Genomic DNA, 22,454 nt, shown 5'->3' with positions numbered 1-22,454 from the left:
AAGATAGATACAATGGGCCGGAAGCATCCCGAAAATAGACTGTTTCAAAATAAAAGCTAGGGGTATGCGCTTGACTGACATGTTTTTATTTTTTTAAATAGACACCAAAAATGAAACAAATGCATTTCAAATATGTTTACCGTTCATCACACGCTGGCGCGTTCGATGGTTCAAAATCAGGGTAATGGATTCCTCATTGTGGTTTTATTGTGGAATCACAACCGGAAGTTAACTTTAAATCTGTCAAAGATGAAAAGATTACAAATGATGGTGACTTAATTTGAACATGCCATCGACACTGTGCATATTTGTACATAAAATGGTAAACAAAGACCCTAAGGCTACATTTTATTGATCCAAGTGCACCTACTCTCCACCTACCTACCTCTCTCTCTCTCTCTCTCACACACTCACACACACACACACACACACACACACACACACACACACACACAGAAATACACATATTTGGAACTCAGAGGTAACATAAAGTTTTATAAGAATACCTGCTTCTTGTTTAGGCACTACTTTTCTCACTTGTTTATTGTTTTTCTGTTTCCTCAGATTCACTGTGGGTTTGAAACAGTGAATTTATCACATAAAAAGAGAAGAAGTGTTGGGTTTGTTTTGTAGGGTTGTGACTACTCATTCTCATTCTCAGGTTGTAACATGCCACACTCATGTCTCATGCAGACACAGGTACCCTTTAAAGGTGGGGTATACAATTCTGTAGAAATCCAACACCATGATAAATACCATGACATAGTGCAACACCCACGCAGCAAATAATGGAACTAACGTGGGTTGGAAAACTGTGGCTGTATTTGCTGCTGCGAAGATAACATGAAGCTAACATGCAGAGAAGGCGAGACAGTCCCAGAGCCAGCACACCAGCTCAAGGCAACAATACTCACTCACCAGCTAATATAGCTAACATCACAACAACAGCATTGTTGTTGCTTCACGATAGTTATAAATTCTTGGACTAAACATATTCCACTTCTCTGACTGACAAACATTGTCATCAAGTTGTAATTACGCTTTCTTATAATATTGATTTATCTATATTTGTTTGTGATCATATGTACAGTATGTAGAAATGTGTATGCATTATATTCTATCCTTTTGGTCTTATTATTTTCAACCACACGAGATATGTTTGGGACTTGGGATCTCACAGAAATTCACGTGATCAAACGTGACTTCAGACATAAACAACAAACATCCTCAGCTGCTTGCAGTTGTGTGTGGTGTGTTTTGCACTGAAAAACAAAAAAAGAGAATGTGATCCATGAATTTCAGTTTGAGTGATGGATCAATGAGTTTGAAGGTTTATCAGACACCACATCACTGTACGGAGGTTTATAATGTCACAAGGAAGAATTATACAACTCTGAAAATGTATCACACCCACAACTTTTATCTTTTCTTTCATCACAAAGATATCCAGGTAAACAGCAGAAATTTGCCTTTCGCATTATAATACCAGGAATGTATGTTTGTATGCATCTGATTGGCTAAAGTGATGATGTCACATTCACATAACTTTTTTTTGATGAGCCAGTGCTTTTTTCACTAGAAACCTTTTGCACCAAAAAGTGGTCCCATTGAAATGAATAAGGGGGTTGCATTATTTAATACTGGATCATGTCAGTCTGAACAAGACCTAACGTTGTCGAAAGCAACTCTGTGGGAGAGTTGAGGCTGAACCAAAACAGTTGTGGGCCAGAAAACCAAAAGACGCTATAAAGCTCTGTAGACCTGACGGGATCTACAGAGTTGGTAATAAATCTCTATGGGTTCATCACGACTGCACTTACACATCAACATTTGATCCATTGTTATCATATTGATTATAATTCCCTTAAGACTGTATTCTGCCATTAATCAGTCAGGTTGTGGAGATCTAGCTCCCTCTTCATGTTTTATATTACATGTCTGTTCTATATCAAGCTCTGATTAGATGATAATTGTGCTTGTAAGATGCTTATGACACAAAGTGCTACCAAAGCCACTCTTCTAAATGTCCTGAGAATAAAGTCTACCAAATGTGGTTGGAATGGTCCACTACTGGCCAAGTGTTGAGTCAGAACTAACAAGTTCCTGTAGAAAATTTCCTCTTGCAAACAGCCACAGTAAAGTTTCACCCCCTCTCAGTTCCACATGGCGCAGGGTTTAAACCAGGACACTGGCTTGCTTCCAGCAAGCAATTTTGGAAGCATGGAACTCCCATAATGTACATAAATTACTGTGGCACAATTCTATGAGAAACAGCTTTTCAAAGATAGCTTTCTGCCTCATTCCGGAGTGCTATGTGGTTTTCATAATTAGTATGCATTAGAATGTTTTTTCCAAGAGTTTATTTGGTGTGGAGAAGATAGGAGAGCGGAGAGCTGAGGTGCATATGGAGTAAAAGGTAATGACTGGAAGGTACTCTATGGAAAATTGATTTCCATGGACATTTCTCCTTGCAGTTGTTTGGACCTTTACCCATGGCAACTAATACGTAATCAGGCTGCTCGGTTTTCACTATGCAGTTGCAACTACTGACTGTATTTACTGAATCTACAGCAGGCTCAGTGGATAAATGGATGAGTTTTCCAACTACAGGCTAATTCACGCAGCTGTGGTGAATCTTGCTTAAAATGTATAAAGACATAATCAAGTAGTTGTGGAAAGATCCGTCCACTACACCCATTAAAAGGAGTCTTTCTTTTACTTTCGGACTACACAGATGAAGCATGCTTCTAGTCAGGGCTGCAGTCTCTTCTCTCCAGAAGGTGCTGAGTTGTCTGAATTGCCACTACTGGCTGTTGATTCAAGTGCTGTACGTGCTCACTGTCTAGTACCTGTATTGGTGTTTGGTTTATTTTCTCCCTAGCACTACAGACAGTTTAAGAGTTTCAGCCATGTTTTTAAATCTTTATGTATAAATTAGTCAGTCTGTATGATTGGTAGCATAGTGCTCCTGCTGATAAATCGACATCTCTATTTATTCCATGAGTGTTATTGTTATACAATATTTGAAAAATATATGGTGCATCAACAGTTTACTTAACATGAAGTGTGGGTTTTGGGAGGTGGAGCCATACTTGAGACTAAAAGTCAGGTTATTCCCATTGCTTTGATTTTGACCATTCTTTTTAAGATCTTAAATTCTTTAATCTGTCTCCCAAGTTTATGGAAGGGCAATACTCTGAACCACATCAGACGGGAAGGCTCCATCTCATCCAAAACCCTGCAGCCAGAGTCCTCACACTACGTGTGAAGGCAAACGTTAGTCCACTACTTTTACAGCAACACCACTCCTAGAATTCATCAAAAGATCTTTTTATTTTATGCCCTTTTCCTTCTTGGTGTCTTTCATCCATAATAAATCCAGCCCTGCCTTCCGTGAACTGAACACACTCTGCATAGAAAGGAGTGGAAAAAGGAACAAATCCTGCCTCACATTCCTCCTTCTGTTGTGCCTGAGCTTGTATAGCAGATCAGTGCAGCTCTGCTCTAACTATTCCAACCATGCTGATGGGACAATGCTGGACCAAAGGGGCGTGTTATTGAATCATCAAGGGGTTGGGCTGTAAGTGGAGTCTTGCTGATGTGTGTGTGTATTTAGGGAGGAGATGAGGGAGGGTTTGAGGAGAGGGGAGTGTCCATTGGGGGGAAAGGGGAGGAAGGTCTGCCGGCTGCAGCTTGACTGGAGGGTTTCTCTGCCTGTTGTGGCATTCACATCAAAACGCTCATGTGGTAACATCCAGCATCGCTTGGCTTCCCCTGCACACTGGCCTGAGTCCAGGGATTTGAAGTAGACAGGACAGACAGACAGTGAGAAAGAGAGACAAAGTGCATGTATGCTGGAGAGAGATAAGTGAGTTGAGAAGTAGGAGGGGAAAAGAACAGAGATCTAAAGAAACGGAGAATCAGGTGAAAAAGCTCTAATAAGGAATCTAGAAGAACCAGTGGTGAAGAAAAGTTGATTAGCTGACTGTACACTACAAATTCACTGAGATGGCAGCCATGGAAGCACTGGAATCCTCAAGTGCCCATTTCGAGCCTCAAACCCTCACTGAGATCTCAGACGATGAGGTAAACCTCCCACCCTCAGATGACGAAGACGATACCCATGTCCCAGCCAAGAAAGAGGTGTCCACCATGAGCACAGAGGGGGATGTCGCCGAAGACAAGGACGAGGTGGTGAAGCTAGACCCTCAGGTAAATGGGGTCATGGTGCTGTCTTTGCTTGACAAGATCATCGGGGCAGTGGACCAAATCCAGCAGACTCAGACCGGGCTGGAGGTCAGGCAGCAGGAGATGGAGCGTTCAGTGACCAGCATTCAGGGTGAGCTGACCAAACTAGCCAAGAGCCACAACACCACGTCCAACAGTGTCAATAAGATGATGGAGAAGGTGCGCAAGGTGAGCGTCAATGTCAAGACAGTGCGGGCCACCCTGGAGAAGCAAGGAGGCCAGATCAAGAAGCTGGAGAGCAACGAGGCTGAGCTGCTTAAGAGACGCAACTTTAAAGTCATGATCTACCAGGTGAGAGAGTGTATGCGTGTATAAATACAGGTATCAATGTGTGGTTGTAGTTTGTCTGTTTGAGTGGAAGGTTGTGTATGTAAAGTACGCCTTATTGGTTTAGGGATGGGTGTGGCCCAGGGCTGTGCCAAACAGAGCATTGGGATTTTGAATGTCACTGCCACATCACTTTCCCAAAAACCCAGGGGTGGTTTGTTACAAATGAACAGAAAAGTGTTGGTTTGCCAAAGATCTTACTGAGTTTGCTGAGGATATCAGGGAGTGTTTAAAGGTTACCTCAAGGTGTTGCTGTGTGTGTTCAGCTGACCCTGCAGTACCAAAAACATGCCACTTAGAAAGTAATGTTTTTTCTACAGAACAGATAATATTTAAGAAACACAGGTATTCTTAACTCTTCTGTATTGCCTGCTACTTTATCATACATAATCACTCAAAATAAACAAGAATATTCAATATATGCACAGTACGGGCTACGTGTTGCAGCACTGATGCTTCTATAGAATTTATGCATAGAACATATCCTAATCCTCCCCAAATCTAGAAGAACAAACCAGAGTGAGTACCAGCATAATGAAATGCAGTTTAGCATCTTACCAGAAACAGTAGCAAAGGGCATATAGACACTATAGTATAATAATGATATGTACAGTGTGACCTTTAACCCATATTGTAGTATTTAAAGTATAAAACAAATCATGTTTTTATGCTGAAAAACAAAATACATAATCCAATATAACTTGTCAAAAAGACTGCTGGTACACATCCACACCTATGGGAAACAGTTACCGGATACATTACTCACACTTACTTATCGGAAAACACAGCTCCTAGTCATTTTCCAGTTTGGTGTTCTGAGTATTCATAAATGACCTTTTATAAAATAGTACATAAACTTAAATAACATCAAGCTTCTAGCTACTTAGTGTTCACACATTCTCTATGTGGCGCTATGATACATACATGATAAATACATGATACATACATGATAAATACATGATACATACATGATACATACAGACATTTGTTTTAGCAGTTCTGTTAGAAATTATAGGTGTGTGAATGTTAACCTCCCAGATGTAATACACAACCCCAACCACACCTCAAATCTACTGTTCAGTCGTTCAAAACTCTACAGGTGGCATCCAGATATTTATATATATAACCATAGGACTATATATGACTACATGACTAAAGGAAGAATACAAGCCTTCACATGTGAGCCAAGCTCACTAACTGCCCAAGTCATATGGAATCCCTTTGGAAAGTAATTCCACTCTTTTCCTTTTTTAAAACAAAGTGGAAAATACCACAAGTACACTCAAGGTTCTGTTTAAGGCTGAGGAACAGCAGCAGAGGGAAAGGGACAGGAGAGAGGAAGGTTAGACGTTTCATTTGAAAAGACAGAGGGCAAAAAAAATTTCTTTGAGGGGAGTTGAGGGGAGCCGTGTTTCTTTTTTTAGCCTGTGAGGCTGCAGTGTGATGTGTAATAGCTTGCAGCTTTTTGCAAAGTGGCGCGAGAACATTCAGAGTTTCCACCCCTGACTCAGACATCATGGCTTGGACCAGCTTCACTCTCTCTGTCTCTGTCAGCTGGGCAGAAGTCAAAAGAGCTCAGTTTCAAGCAACCCAGACTGTCTGACTGTGGATTGTTGTGCATTATTCTTCTAACATGCTTACACAATATATTTTACTCCCTTGTCCTTGGCATACCAGCACAAGATTTTATATATAATGATCCGCAGATGAGCAGGGCAGAGTTCTCTGTAAGAAATTGCTAATAATCTGTGTCATCACATCTGAAGGAATTTGATGACTGAACTGTTTCTCAATCTAAAGGGATCATAAACAATATAATTAGTATCAAATAAGGTCTTGAAGCTAAGGGGCTTCCGGTCTACAAACTTCCACACAGTTAAAAACAGAACGGGTTGGGATTTTGCTAGTGTGAGCCAACAGCTTGGCCTGTGGCAAGAGAAACTCCCCCTGAAATGCCAATCTCTGTCTCCCTCTCTAACTCAAAACACTGGCTTTGTTTATGGTTGCCAAGTATGACAAAACGTTAGATTCATCTTCATTAAAAAAGAAAAACCACAATATGTTGTTCTGTTTTCAATTTTCTGTGCTCCTCTGTTGCCCTTCAGATTCTTTCAAAATCAGCAGTAGACAGAGAAAGATTCCACCCCCCGTGAACTTTAACACTGTTTATTTGGTTACATGGACAGTGTATGAACACAATAACACTTGGCCTTTGTTTGGACTCATTAGTACTGTCGATACCTCCATGCAAACGCAAATCTGCAGTAGTAGTATCAGTAGTTCTAGTAGTAGTCTGTATTTGTAGTCCAAAAATGATTTTCACACTGCTGTGACCCATTAAAGGGTTTCATTGCAAGCACAGAAATAAATCCAAACCAAAGTAATATTATTAGCCAATAATTTTATCAGATATTTTGGTGTATCAGTTATATTTGTGTATATGTTAGAAGAGAAATGTCAAAGATATGTTTGAGGTCATTTAGAAGCAGTGTCTCCATCACAGTGCGTTCACCAGAGAGCAAGTTTATTTTACAAATCTTGGGCACAATTCTTTAATGACCAAGCATAAAGATAATAATCAAAAATGTACTATGTCATGCATTGTTTAATAACAAATACTTACAGAGAGTTTGAGCTAATTTTGCACCTTTAAGTACACTCAAGTACAAGAACATCAAGATAACAATTCTTCCAAATTTACAATGTCATTATTTGTATCAATGGTGTACCAGTACAGTGTGTACGAATCAAGCGTGGACCCCCACCTCTGAAAAGTGAAGCCTCTGTGAAAGTGCCTCAAAACATTCTCTCTGATGGCCAGCAGGGGGCCACTCCAATGGTTTCAAAGAGAAGTCCAATTGTATAGAAGTCTATGAGATACTTCTCAGCTGATTTATTACCTCAGTAAGCACTTTCTTCAGTTGTTAGTTTCAAGTCTTCTTCAACACAGCATGATGTTCATTTAGTAAATGATGGTCCCATTTAGTGGAAAATACACATTAAAGCAGGGTATATTTTGCCTTGTGATTGAGAAGTTGCTAACATGGCAACCTGTCAGGTGTAACAATACCTATCCCACCTCAGCTTCACCCTCTCACCCAAATATGGTGACTTTTGGTTCCAAAAAACCAAGGTGGCGATGGCCAATATGCCAAACTCAAGGCATCAGAGCAGTAATCCACAAATGGGTAACGTCACGATGGCTACTTCAACTTTTTTGATATACAATCTATGGTACTGATACATACATGTAGGTACAAACGAACAGTATGTGAAGTTAGGGATTAAGGGTGTAATGCTGTGGGAATTTCTACTGTGTGGGTACCTATTCTGATATTGGTTATTATTGATTACTGTGGGCAAAGTGTGTCTTTCCATAGCTCTTTGGTGCTTCTTTAATGATCCCATTTTTCCAGTGTCTCTGAATTGACCTTTATACCATTGAAGAACAAGGTCATTTCAAAGACACTGCAACAAAGAATAAATCACAGTGTCTTCTTCCTGACACCAGCAGCATTCTTGCTACAGCACTAGATCTTAAAATGGTTTTAATTCAGCTGGTATTATTAAAGAATGCACGAGAATTATATTTTTTCACTCCCACAGCTAGAATCTCCTTACGTCAACATCAACGTTCCAATGTAGGTGTAATAATCTTATCCACTGGGGGTTCATGACCTAATATGAGTCTATTTGTGGTTTTGTGAGCCTAACAACCTAGCAAAATATGTTGTTTTCTGATAGCTTCCAAACATTATTCCAAAGTGCTTCTCACTTTTCAGTCCATGTGAAGTGGGAATTAGATTCGGACACCCCTGATTTGTAAGTGAAAAGCCCTGCCCCGGCAGTCTGCTGAGAGCACACTGTTATTGAGTGGTGTTTACTGTTACAGAAGGCCAGCTCACGCAGGGAGGACACAGCGCGAGGGCTTTGTAGTGGAGCATAGGGTGTTTAATCTCTGCTTTATTAGCGGCTGTCGACCCACCAGTCTTCTCCCCACTCCCTCCTGGCCACACTCCTCCCTACACAAGTGTGGTCCTAACAAGGCTAAGACTGATGGGATTTATGTCTTTGTTGATCTTTATTTCTCATGAAAAAACAATGTCATGACTACAAAGGCTTCCTGGTAGTCTACAGGAAGACATAGTGACCTGGTTCCACACAAGCATGCATGGATGTGTTTCTACCTTGGTTCAATTGTGTTTTACCATTATAGTATTTTTTTTTGACATGCCATTAATCACATTACATTATTTTTCATTCTAGCACAAATTATTATGATCAGTCAAAATTAAGTATCAGTCAAACACCAATCAAAACCACCTGTGTTTAATGGCAGCAATACTACAAACAATACCCCTCAAGGCCACTGGTATGCTGGACTAGCTTAGGCTACTGTATCATGCGTAAGTGGAAACTAATCAGCAGCCGCTCTGTCAGCACATCAGCTGGACGTGACTGTCTCCCTGTTAGCATGAACACCTGTCCTCCTCTGGGAGTGTATGCTTATGTCTGCTGGGGTGTGTGTGTCTTTGGCTCATTTAAGTCTGAATGTTCAGTAAGACTGAGATTTACTCCCTTACATCTGTGTTCAGTTCCTTGACAACTGAGAACATGTGCTGCCAGAGAACCGAGGTTACCGCACGTACCTGGAATGTGATAACACTGTGTATGTGAGAGAGAGAATCAGAGCGAGCAAGTGATGCAAATATTGGTTCAATAAAGCTGTACTATCCAGTTCTGATCCTATATCAAGACATTTTTATAATAATATGAACACAATTAATAATGTGTGTAATGTTTAGGGGGTCGAAAAGCCACTGAGAATGATAACCAACTCTATAGTTCCCTGCAGCCCTGACCATTTTTTTTCAGCTTATTGTTTTGATTTTCTGGCCTACAACTCTAGCCTCAACAAACCCCTTTTGAGATCCAGCAGAAAGCTAAATTCAGCAACAATCAGCACTGCCCACTGTACCTGTACTGCACCACATTGGAGACATACAAAGTTAGCAACTAACTTGTGTTCAAGAAAGTGGAGCATTTGAAGTCAGATGTTTTTAACCAGTGCTTAAAGAACAGTGATTTATCAGGTGGACACAAACACAAGTCCAAATAAATGCTAATGTTGCTCAGTGTCTACTAAGCATCTGCTTGCCAACACATTAGCCATAACAACTTTATGAGGTGATAGTATGTCAGTGTTGTGTTTTCAGCTTGTTCTGCCCCCAAGTGGCCAAAAATCTATAAATGCAGCTTTAATCAGTCCACAGAATGAGTCATTGAGATTTAACTGATCAATTATAATACAAACTAATAGGAGGGCATGTCAATAAATAAATAATCTTACATTGCAGTTCTTGAGAGGATTGTGCTAGCAACACACTCCACCCAGAGCTCAAAGTAGGTCCTTATAGGCTGCTTAAGTTTATTAGGAGAATGTCTTGCAGTATTTCACAAATCTCTATATTGCTGCATATAACAATTTTAGTAACTTACAGGATTAGACAATCTATCAAGGTACGCTATTACCACCTGTAGCACGGACAGCAGACTGAGAGAAATACATACTGTGCAGGTAGAATATGTTACAGATTGACTCGAGGAGTTTTCTCCACGGGCAGGGTGGAATGATATACTGTATGTGGGAGAGTAAGTAAACTGGAAGAAGAGGAGATGTTCATCTACTTTATACAAGGAGTAAATGGGTGTGTTGCAATGAAAAGCAGGGACCATATTTAAACAGCTGATTCATAGCACAAACATCCCCAGCTCTCTAACGTCCTCCTGCCTCCTCCTCCTCATGTGGAATCAGACACAGTGCTCTTCCTCCCTCTGCCCTGCTCCTCCACCCACCAGAATAATTCACTCCCTATCGTGACCTCCTCACCCCACCCCGCCCTACACACCATCCCTCCCTTACAACTATTTATTTATTTTCTTCCATCTCCTGTCATTAGATTATTTCTCTTTTTCATTCGGTGGTTATTCAGTAATTAATTATTCAGTAAGTAATTCTGAAAAACTATCAAGTGTTTTAAAAAGAACTGCCAGTAGTTCATCATTTAAAGTCTGAAATATGAAGTATCACTGTGTTCTTTTGAGAAGTGTTTAAAAGACAAACTGGAATTTAAAACAGCAATGTTTTGGAGTACAATCAACTAATTTCAAATAAATCAATGCAATCACAAATCCACCAAAAACCCAGTGCTGTTTAACATAATGGGGCTAGTCAGCAGTTGGCTTGCCAGCCAACTAGAACTGCAAGTAGTCAATACAGCACCACCAAATTTTTTGTGAGTGATGTAGCCAATTTTCTAGCAGCAAAATGCCTGTTTTTCTTTTCCCCCCTTAGCACAACTTTTTTTTATTCTCCTTCTCCTGCCCTTTAAATGAATCAGTCAAAGATCTTGGACTATACAAAGAACACTTCACAAACAACCTGTCGGAACAGATTTTTTTCCTCCTCTATGCTATGCTGTCCTTTTCACCAACACCACCCAAAACACCTGTTGCATCCACACTCTGCACATTTCAATCAGTGGGACCTTGTCAGTCATCTTATTTTACTGTGATCACAGCTTCATCCAAATGATTTACACATTAGGTATTCTGAAAATTTTGCCCTTTAAAGATTTAAACCAGATCTGGAACACTGTAAAGTATACATTTCACCAACAGCCTGGGAGCGATCAGAATCCCAGTAAAGCGTTGCATGTAAATTTATCAAGAGTGAACCCATTCTTCTCACACAGGTCAATCCAGGCCCATATATGGACATGTGAGGCAGAAATGTTCCCGGCTCAGTTTACAGGCCAGATTGTGTGTAACATTGTTTCAGCTGCGAGCTGTGCTTTTATGGTGGAGTGTTTTTGGCTTTGGTACAGTAGGTCGGGATGGTGTGCATGTCAGGCAACATGGTCAGGACACTGACAAGAGCTTGTTGACAAAATGAGGTGGAAGGGGAAGAGAGAATGAGAGGAGGAGGGAAAGAGGATCAAGCGGAGAGAGAGGGAAGTAACTGAGGTCTCATGGAGACAGAGAAAGAGAAGGGGAGAGGCATCTAAAAATAGCAGCTATCACATACTTGTTTGATTGTGAGGAGGAAAGGCCTTGTGTTCCTGTTTGGTTTTGAAGATCCGAAGTCGGGCCATGACAAGTGGTGTTGATATACAGGCCACAACATCAGCTTGTTTGTTAATGCGTGACATTCAGACATTTTCCTCAGTCATAAGTTTGAAAAAGGTAAATTTTCTCTTTTTTTAACATGGCTTTGTTGGGCATTGTTTCAAGGAGTTCTTTGGATCATAAACTAAGGTGCCATTGCTCCTCATCCTTGGTTCAATTTGTTATCCCAGTAACAAATGATAATAAAATCCTTATAACCATAAACCCTTGTGCTTTGAGGTCCTTTATTTTATTAGCTTTGGAGTATTTTCTGACTCAAGGCATACACACCTGTTAAGTGATGGTCAAGACCTGCATGGCAACCACCATGGCTGAATACTTCACTAACTTACCATCAAAACTCCTAGAGCATTGGCTCATGACTCATTATTGAACTTTATTTTTTAAATTTATGTAGCAGAGCAAGAGACATCATTGTCAAATCCCGGCACCACTGACAGTTCAGCTGGAGACTGGGGTGTGATGCTGGTAGTGGCTAATGTAGCCTCGAGCTGCTAGCCTAAAGCAGGGCACGCTACTGAGGTTTGGTAAACTCACTCTTTCTTTCGGAATGTGGTCTCAGGGCAGTTAGTTTATACCATTTGAGATTAAAGTGTACTTAAACGTGCACACACAAACACACACACATTTGTGTTAAGTTTTTTAAATTGTGAAAGCTACACTATGTGCTGTGGACACGGTCAAGTGAACACTCTGTTTGTCAAACAGCAATTTCCTTTGGAACCACATTTTCTGAACTGAAGAACTTCCATATTTCTGTGCATGAGTGCAACTTGGTCATGCCTTGTAAAATGTGGCAAGAGATCAGCTGTTTAGATCTGAAAGGGTTGTTGTGAGACCAGACTGAAATCGAACTTCACTTTTCTAAAAGATGGTGCGTGCTTGTGTTTTTCCGGGCTGTACAAAGACATGTCCTGGTCATCACCATGTAGATTACACCGTGCACCTGTGAATGATATTGGGCATAGAAAGCTGTGGCTAGTTGCATTGAATCTAGACATAAATAGTAAACGTGCAACATTGAGATAACTCCTTGTTTGCAGCTCTTCTCTGAAGAGAACTGTGCAAAATCACGATCTCTGGCAGGGTAATACAGTGCGCAGACAAGTTGCACTTATGCGTAGGAATACGGATGTTCTACTGTTTCAAAGGAAATTTCAGCCTGATGGCAAGTAAAAAGAGCTAAAAATATTCTAAATAGAGCGTACACTTTAACTGTTTGATTTTCTTTTTGTTGGCTAATATATGTTTTGCTGATGACTCTGTCCCAGACAGTACTACCATGAGTGTGCACAGGTAGGCCTTGCGCTTATTACGGTCCTGTATCAGCCACACATACTGGATTTCTTTCATTCTTTCACACAATTTATTGATTGCTGTCTGGATGTAAAGAGAATTTCAACAAATATAACATAAAATGCTTCTGAAATACATTACCTACCAAGTGAGGCTGTGTATACCAAGGACAAAAGGAACAGTGGAAAAGTGCTCCCATTTCTTGAGCTTGTTTACACATTAAGTTGTAGAATCCCTCTGCACGGTAAAAATTCATTCGAAACAAGTTTCAGTCCACTGCACTACTTTTCCACACCTTTGGATATTCAATAGCTAGTTAAAAACTCAGCTGTTCAAAATTACCATCACAATTTTTCAGCTTTGGTGAAATGCGTGACAAATCTGCACTAATGCTGCTCACTTGACACAAATAGAGAAATTATTTTTCAGATCCTTGTCTTACCCCAAATCATTTTTATTTCCAAGTAGAAACTTTTCCACATGAGTCAGACATTGATGACTCATAGTCGAAAGCTGTGGTTATTGAAAACAGTAGTTTGTTTCCTCATATGATCCACTCCGTCATATGATTCCAGCTTTGAATCCTCTCATGGCTAGTTAAATTATGGGCCCTGAACAGAGGAACATTTGTGATAAATCATCTAGTTATCTAGTTCAATTATGAACTGAATGTCAGGATCACGTCTTTGATCTACAACATTTCTAAAGTTTATAACATGTTTAGTGATGATTATTGAGTCTTTAACTTAAACTGGCTCATTTCACTGAATGTTGCTTTGTTTAAAACAGTAGATCTCAACATAACAATGGACTTGACAAATAATCTGGAACTGAAAGTCCACTTACTAGATTTTTTCTCAGCTCTTTCAGCCACATCTCTTGGCTTTCATCAGCAAATGAAGTTTTCTTAGTTGTCATGGACTTTAAATACCTTGGTCATATGATAACAATTATAAAGTCAGGCCAAGCTCTGGAAGAAAACTAGTAATTGTTAAGATTTTTTGTACAACTTCCAAAGTCAAAGATGAACCTATAAGCATAACAACTGATGCTCTTGGTAACATTAAAAGTAGCCCTTTGTGTATTTTTGTGTAGGTTCTGGGACTCCTTTTTGTCTTCAAATGGAATGACTCTGTGGTGAAACTCACTTAAAAAAACTACAAAGTGACACACAAACAACATTCTGCCTTGAGGTATGATTCCAAGAAAAGCTGAGAACGAGGTTCATGCTATCTTGAGATAAGAAAACCACGTCATTAATATATTTATTTAGTTTTTTACCTTTAAATTCAGACAATGACACAAGAAACACCACAGATTACAGACATTGTGACAAAACCGACAATATTCCCAGTAAGTGAATAACAACAACAATAACAATTTCTTTCTTTCTTTACTTATTTAAAGCAGAATGTACCGCCTATCCACACACATACCACAAACAAATAACAGGCTGCAGGAATAGTTGACAGATCACTGGCCGTGGTTTGACCATTCATTTGGTAAAATTCCAGCCTGGAATGATAGTAGTTATGGCTAATTAAGAGATCACTGATTGGGATGTATGCACAAAAATACATAGTGATAATGGTACAAGTGGTAATTGTATTTAAACAACAAGTTATCCCTTTGATCTCATTATAAGAAGAACATTTCATGGGTAGGTCATCCCCCAGCACTTGCCGTTGCGTAGGTCCAGCATGGTTTCCTTCAGTGAATTCTTCTCTTATTCTCATCAAATTGGGTTCCAAAGTGGAAACAGTCATTTTCAGCAGATGTATTTCTGCCTTGCTTGCTGTAATGAGCTCTTTCAGGTCTTTAACTTGTTCCATTGGTGAGTCCCAAACATCCAATTTGTTTAGTGTATGGAGTCATTTCAGAGCTGGTAGTTTTGGTCTCAGATAACAGTAGATTTACTATTGTGTCATCTGTTAGAGTTAGAGGAAAGGAGCCTCAGTGGGAGCTGAACACATGCTCTTTGACTGAAAAGAGCTTTTGTTGCAAATTGGCTCCAACTTTTTAGGAGTTTATAGGTTTTAAATGAATAATTCAATATTTTGAAACACTTGTTTATTCACTTTCTTTTCAAAAGTGAAAGGATGGATATCAATCTTATATCCATGTCTGTGTGTTAAATGCAGAACTGGAGTTAGGAGGTGGTTGAGATGCTGTGCTGTTATAAAATAGCTGTCAGAATACTGCAAATGAGAACAGACACATCAAGGCGCATCACCTAGAAACTGAGGCAATGGGGGGTGGTGATGGCGCAATGGATAAGATACCTGCCTTTGGTTTGAGAGACCCAGGTTCAACTCCCCACTTTGATCTATCCTCCATTGTGTCCCTGAACAAGACACTTAACCCTTAATTGCTCTAGAGCCTTACAACCTCTGACATGTATAGCAATTGTAAGTCGCTTTGGATAAAAGCATCAGCTAAATGAATAAATGTAAGCAATGAGATTTTTTACTTTTTAAGTTATTGTCTGTTGTTGTTGACTGTCTTTACAATATCGTCATGTAGTGATATAAGACAGTCAACAACAACAAGCCACAGAATGGTCTTTATTTGTGGGGTCGTACGTGTTAGTTCTTTCGTTCATGTTTAATGTCTGGATGCAGTGCTTAAATCAGTAACATCAGACAAGACAGCCTCTCTGCAAAGCTGCGTTATCAGTCATACTACCTGTCATTTTTCATTACTTTTACTTTGATTAAAATGCTTATTCTTGGTCTTGACTAAAACTAGACAAAATGTTCACAACATTTTTGTCGAATAATCTTTTGATGACTTAAATGCGAAGTGTTCTTGTCGACTAAAACTTAAATAAAATATCAGTTTGAGTCACCTAAATTTGATTTTAAGTAAAAAAGGATGAGGATGACCAGATATGACTAAAACTTTTGATCTCAGGACTAAGACTAAAACTAAAACTAGCTGACAAAATGAAAACAACAGCATGTTTCCAGAACCATTCAGAACCTGGTCTATGTATAGGCTGTATGGTGCCAAACCCGACAACCTCACTGTGACGACAAGACTACAGGAAGCTGCACACAGTCACTGTGCTTGGCTGTTGTTGTCCAAGAATTAGTTCCAGGACCTAATCATGTCCAGCTCTGTAATTAACAAACAGATGTGAGATTGTTATATATCTTATTGTTTATGGTTTCACTCTCAAAAAGAAAGAGAAAAATCTTATTTACCAAAATGTTGAATAAATCCTTTAATAAAAGTCTCTCCAATTGAATGTTAAGGAACTCTGTAGAAAAGATTAAAAGGTTGCATGTTTTAGTATGTTCTCTGAGCATCATCTCAGCTGTTTATATTTTAAGACAGGTCGCTAAATTAATATTTGAAGATAAATATGAGCACCAACAGTTAACTAGATGATGTCATCAGTTACCTCAGCTTGAGTTTTGGCTAAAAACAGAAAGACTGCGTTACAAACTGGAGACATGGAGCTTGAAAAATGTGGGCATTCACCAGACAGTCTAATGAGCTGCTCCTATACTAGACAGTACAGTGAGGATTTCAGTTTTTGTCTGTTTCTCGCAATTGTCCCTGAACATTACAAAATCACTGAATCCCTTTGAAAATGAGTGGCCAATCTCAGTTTCCAATCTCAAACTGTGCCCATCAGTAGCCTATCATTCCTGTTAGCTTAAAGCGGAGGACACACTGTACAGAGGAGGACCGGAGAAACCAGCAGAAGAAGAGGTCCTTTCTTCTGCAGCTCCATAAATCTCTCCATAAACATCACCCCCCTCCATTGTTATTGGAAAGAGTAACACGGGTGGCCATGGGAACGATCACTGTCATCCCTCGCTGTCCAAATCCCTGTTAGTCAAGCCTGGGGAACAGTACATAGACCCAGAGAGGGCCAGAGAGGAGGCGGACAGGGCTGCCAAGCATCAGCTGCTCATCTCATCATAATTACATTCCTTTCATTAGAATTCAACTGAAGGTTGAAGTGCAAGTACAACGTAACATTTCTGAATGGCTCATCTGGTGTATTTGCAGAAAGTTGTTTTTGAATATGGCACTGGAATGGTTCATAGTATCCATATCAATGTTATCACTCACAGGAGGAATTATTAATTATAGGGTTCTGCGGTTACTCACTACAAAGGATTGTAGGGAGGCATTTGCGTGTGTGTGTGTGTGTTTCTGTGTGCTCCTACATGATCAGAGTACCCACAAACTAAAGTATGTCATAAAAACAACCTCCAGTGATAGTCTACAATGGCAAGCTTTATCTTGCAGTGAGAGCTGAAGGCTTGAGCATGAAAACAGCTCAGAGCTGCTTCGCATACACGTGTCTGCAGCCTTGGAAACACCTCAAGAAATCCTTATTCATGCTAGATTCATGGATGTATCCTTACAAAGCACCTATATGTTTAAATAGAAAAGTGTTGTTTGAAGCTCCACATCCTGAATACACAAAGAAGCCTGTTGTGTTTAAACACTGTAGGAAATACTGTCATCACATGTTGGCCACAAAATAACACAACAATCTGACAAGATCAGGAGAGAATGGAGGTGATGGAAATATTAACAATGGATGACTGATTGACTGATTGAAGAACTGTTCTACATTTCAGGACATTTCTTTAGTTGCTTAGTTTCTGACATTACATTACATTTACATAGCTAATGCTTTTATCCAAAGTGACTTACAATAACTCTAATAATCCATGTGGATATAGAATCATGCAAGAATATCTACTTGAACTGTTGAACTGCTTCTAGTGCTACATTTGAAACTATAAGCAATAGAGAGTGTTTTTCTTATTTATGGGCCATGGCGCAGTCTGAACTGATATGTTCTTTGTCTGCATTGGAAAATGTGTTGAAAACATGGGTTTCTGCTGTCCTGATGACAATGGTGAGCTGTCCATTGTGGAGCCAGGACCACAAACAGTCGAGATTGAGTGGTAGCTGGGCCCCCCTTGTTGTTGCAGAGGACGAACTGGAGCGTACGGTTTGACCATGTCCTGGATGTAAGATGGACCTGAGACATTCACAGCATGGCAGGCAAGAACCAGTGCCTTGGATCTGATGTGAGCAGCCACCAGCAGCCAGTGCTAGTCAGTTGAAGACCATTCAGACACAAAATGAGGAAGGTAGGATGTCTGGGACAATAAATTGAAAAGGTCCCCCGTGCATGATTTAATGCAAAAACAGTTTGTTATTATGTTATTCATAATGCAGTGAATTACTTGACAAAAACATCAGGACATCTTATTTTGGTCACCCACAGCGGCAAATTCAGTGAACTATAAGGTAGGTAGATTTATATTGTCACAATATAACAGGTTATATAGTGAAATTGAGTTTGTAACTCCCTTCTGCTGTGTAGCAGACAATATACATTAATACAGAATCAATTATAAGAACGGTAAACAGAAATAAACTATATTCAATGATCAGTGGAGCAGTGCTAAGGATGAATTACAGTTTAAGAGTCTGATAGCTTGGGGAGAAAAGCTGCTCTGCAGTCTGGTGGTGCAGCAGCAGAAACTGCAGAAACTATATCTCTTCCCAGAAGGCAGCAGGGTGAACAGGCTGTAGCTGGGTGGGTACTGTCCTTTAGTATCCTTTGGGCTCTGCGCAGGCAACTCACCTCACCGATATGACTGATGCTCGGGAGATGGGTACCAATGATCTTCTGAGCAGTTTAATCACTCGCTGCAGAGCCCTCCGGTCCTGGGCCGTGCACATCCCATGCCAGTTATTTTTCCAGTCAGGATGCTTTCTATTGCTCCTCTGCAAAAGCTGACAAGAACTTGCCGTGGGAATTTGGCCTTCTTAAGCTTCCTCAAGAAATCCAGTCGTTTCTGAGCTTTCTTCACCAGCGTGGAGATGTGAGACGACCATGTCAGGGTCTCTGTGATGCTGATTCCCAGGAACCTGAAACTGTTCACCTGCTCCACCTCAGCTCATGTAGACAGGAGAGTGTGTCTTTATCTCCTGTTTCCTGAAATCAAAGATCAGCTCCTTAGTTTTGCTGACGTTGAGCAGTAGGCTGTTCTAAGATTATGAATTTCCTCCCGATGTGAACTCTCATCATTGTTTGAAATCCGGCCGATGATGGTGGTGTCATCCACAAACTTCACCACAGAGTTCTCCCCAATGTCGGGGGCTGCAGTCGTGGGTGTACAGGGTGAACAGGAGGGGCTGAGCACACAGCCATGGGGGGCTCCGGTGTTGAGCACTAGAGTGGAGGAGGTGACTCTGCCAATCCGAACTGACTGGGGTCTGTTTGTGAGGAAGTCCAATATCCGGTTGCAGAGTGTTGTATTTAAACCCAGAGTGCTGATTTTGCTGATCAGCTTCATGGGGGAGACTGTGTTGAAAGATGTTTTTTAAAAATGACACCCACCTTTCTCATATTCATGACTTGCAAAGTCTGAACTCAGCATTTACATGGGAACATATAAAGCAAAATGAACAGCTTACAGCACAGCCACACATTAACTGGAAACTGCTTGTTGTCAGTATGTTAATAAGCAAGCATGTGCTAACAAATGACACTTATGTACAGGTCAAAGGCCAATGCTAACAAGGGTATGCCATTGGTCAGTGATTCTAAAAACTTCTTGGAACAAGTGAAACTAAATAAAAAACACACTTTTGTGAGATTATCTGGCACACAATATTTGTTTGGTTGCCATGGAGCTGTGACACAGATCCGTTTAACTCCTCAGTGGTCTGAGAGTCAAGTTTCCTCCACTGACTGTAAGGATATCATGGACAGCAGAAACCAAGGAAGGAAGAGAGAAACAAAGGAAAGGGGGAAGGAATGAGTGCAAGAAGGAATGAATATAGAATGAAAGGATGCGAGTCAAAAAAAAAATGGAAGAGAAATGAAAGAAGAAAAAGGTTTGTGCTGTGCTCTAGTGCAGCAACAGGCATAGTGACTCATCCTGCTTTCTCTCCCCTCAGGGACCTGCGGCATGCCATCACTTTATATAGCAATCTCTCTCTCTCTCTCTCTCTCTCTCTCTCTCTCTCTCTCTCTCTCTGGTCCAATGTCTGTGATTAAAGGGGGCGAGTGGAAAACAGGAGGAGAGAAGGGAGTTCTCTCCCCAGAGTTTTATGCTGTGTGTGACCATCACGCTCTTTCCCATGGCACTCACATGAGAAACGTACAAAAACAGTCCCTTGACTGGTTAGAACAATGTATCCCTACACATCAATTACCCAAACGAGCCAGTCTGACAGGGTGGGCATCAGAATTAGACTAATATATCAGCTGGCTGATATTGGCTTTAGTTAGAAAACAGTATCAAGCAGTCATCTCTCTTCTGTTGAACTGAGGTTAGGATAACTTAGTCAAACTATGTAACTTTTAAGAGGAGGAATCTTTACATAATTTAAAATTTTGAATTAATGAGCAACAACACACAAAATTTCTCTAATCAAAACGCTCAGCTTTGTTGCCCTGATATGACCAGTCATTTTATGGGGTGGGGATATAAAAGTTTGTCAGCTAAAGGCAAAACACTTTGGCACTGAAATCAAAAGTTTCACTGAAAAATTAAACACAGACATTAGAAATGATTTCATTTTATTTGGACACTTTTTGCATTCTGATGTGTTTTTCGATGACAATCTTCAGATTTTGTTCATGTCACTCTTTTTTCAGTGACAGTTTTTTTTCCAGTGTCACTGGTTTTCAGCTTCAGTTCAGTCACTTTCTGTCACGTTTTGGTGCGGAGAAGAGTGGTCTAAGGGCAGGGGCAAGGAGGAAAACCTGAGGCAATGGCCTCCACAAGTTCACCAGGAACTCCAAGGTGTCTGGCGTCTGAATGCTACAAACAAATAAAGGCCGGTCACAAATACAGGCCAACAAGGGTGGAAAACTTCCTGGTGCCTGTCATATGCCGGTCAATTAAGCAAAATGCACATTTTCATCACTTTTATTTAATAAAACCAAAACTATAATCATATTATTGTCAACACTTTGTTGATCAAAAGTTTGAGCCAACATTTTTTGGCGCTGTGAGGATACGTTGGAGGGCGAACATATGTCTAGTTAGGTCAATGCCCATGTTCATCAGCAGGCTGACCTTCACTAGTGCCACTGATGTCGTAAACAGAGAGTTTTTTGACTTTATGGTTCTTGTCCAATTGTGCTACTTTTACACACAATGTTTTAGCAAGTCACTGATAAATATTTCTGTGGTTTTATAACAACAGTAAAACACAAAGTGACCAACTTCTTTACCTGTTGTTCCATTTTATTTCGCCTAATGATGATGTCTTTACAGCAACTGACACAAGAGAGTCTGTGCATTCTGTAAAACCCATGATGCAGCTTGCAATGGTCTTGAATGTGAAGAGGATTTTTGAAACGGGCAAATTAAAACCACTTTTCCCATAAACTTTCTGCATCTTGCTTTCTGTAACTTAGATGTTACTTCAGAGGTCTATTACAACATTACAACTCGTCCTTAACTAAAATTGTTACCACAGCATCTGCCACACTGCCTGTCACTGTTTGATCATCACCTGATGCAGATTTAAGGTAATTCATGTTGCCTCATGCGCCTCATACAGTGCACTCCATTTAAACATTATTCTATAAAATGCCCCTCTTCCATCTCTCCCTGTCTAAATGTTCCATTACTGTTTCAATGGCACTCGCCTGGACTTGGCTTAGCTTGTGTTGTGTGTCGCCAGTAGTTTTTTTTGACAGTGTGTTATGTAGTTAATTCTTAGAAGTGGAATATTTTTTGTGTTGCCAAGAAAAGCTCTTTAATCTAAAATTAGGAAGCATACCAGAGTCTGTAGAAGATGTTAATTAAGCTTTCTTCTTCTTCTTTTTTTGTGTGCTTTGTGGATCCTGTGTAGCATGAGCTATAAGGTGTTAAGGTGAGCTAATGAGTTTAAGTTCAATGTTCATTCCTGACCGGCAGTGAAAAACACAACTCACCACAAGGTCCCTTTAGTAGCTGTTCTGGAGCTCTCAATCATAACACATCACATGATCATCATTGATCCATGTTTTCAGAAAAGAATTCCATCTATATTTACTTGGCAAACTCCTCAACGTATGATGTGATCTAAAGCTCCAGTTACTAAGTGGTTTTCTCAACCTGTACGTTGGTTTGTACAAATACAAAGCTCCAGTGTCCTCATTTGCTTCTTAGACTACTTCAGTTCCTTTTCACATGAGCTGCTGTATCATGAGGATTCCCTGTTTTCCTGGAAAATCCCCTCATTGCTTTTGTGTGTGTGTGTGTTATGGAATGCACACTCATACAGCTCTTGCATGACAGTATGCTTGTTGCTCAGACAGGTACAGTACAAACACACACACATCTGGCTTTTCCATAGCAGTAGGGGAGTACTTGGTGGTTTGAGTTTAAACAGGAAAATAGAAACAG

At 40.2% G+C, this 22,454-nt stretch overlaps 1 protein-coding gene across 1 annotated transcript in view; it reads left to right on the top strand.

The window, feature by feature from the left end:
• The first annotated feature begins 3,719 nt into the window (after positions 1-3,719).
• cavin1b (caveolae associated protein 1b) overlaps positions 3,720-22,454 on the top strand; it is a 29,503-nt gene continuing 10,768 nt past the window's right edge. The window contains exon 1 of the mRNA XM_038735266.1: positions 3,720-4,539. Within this exon, the coding sequence (XP_038591194.1) occupies positions 4,009-4,539 (531 nt within the window). The 5' untranslated portion in view covers positions 3,720-4,008. The remainder of the gene's footprint in view (positions 4,540-22,454) is intronic.

Source organism: Micropterus salmoides, unplaced genomic scaffold (assembly GCF_014851395.1).
Source record: "Micropterus salmoides isolate LMB-PRFRI ecotype aquatic unplaced genomic scaffold, ASM1485139v1 Ms_hic_scaffold_21, whole genome shotgun sequence".
In the NCBI taxonomy this organism is placed as follows: Eukaryota; Metazoa; Chordata; class Actinopteri; order Centrarchiformes; family Centrarchidae; genus Micropterus; species Micropterus salmoides.
The sequence above is the reverse complement of the archived record's forward strand: the minus strand, read 5'-3'. Positions and strand labels throughout refer to the sequence as shown.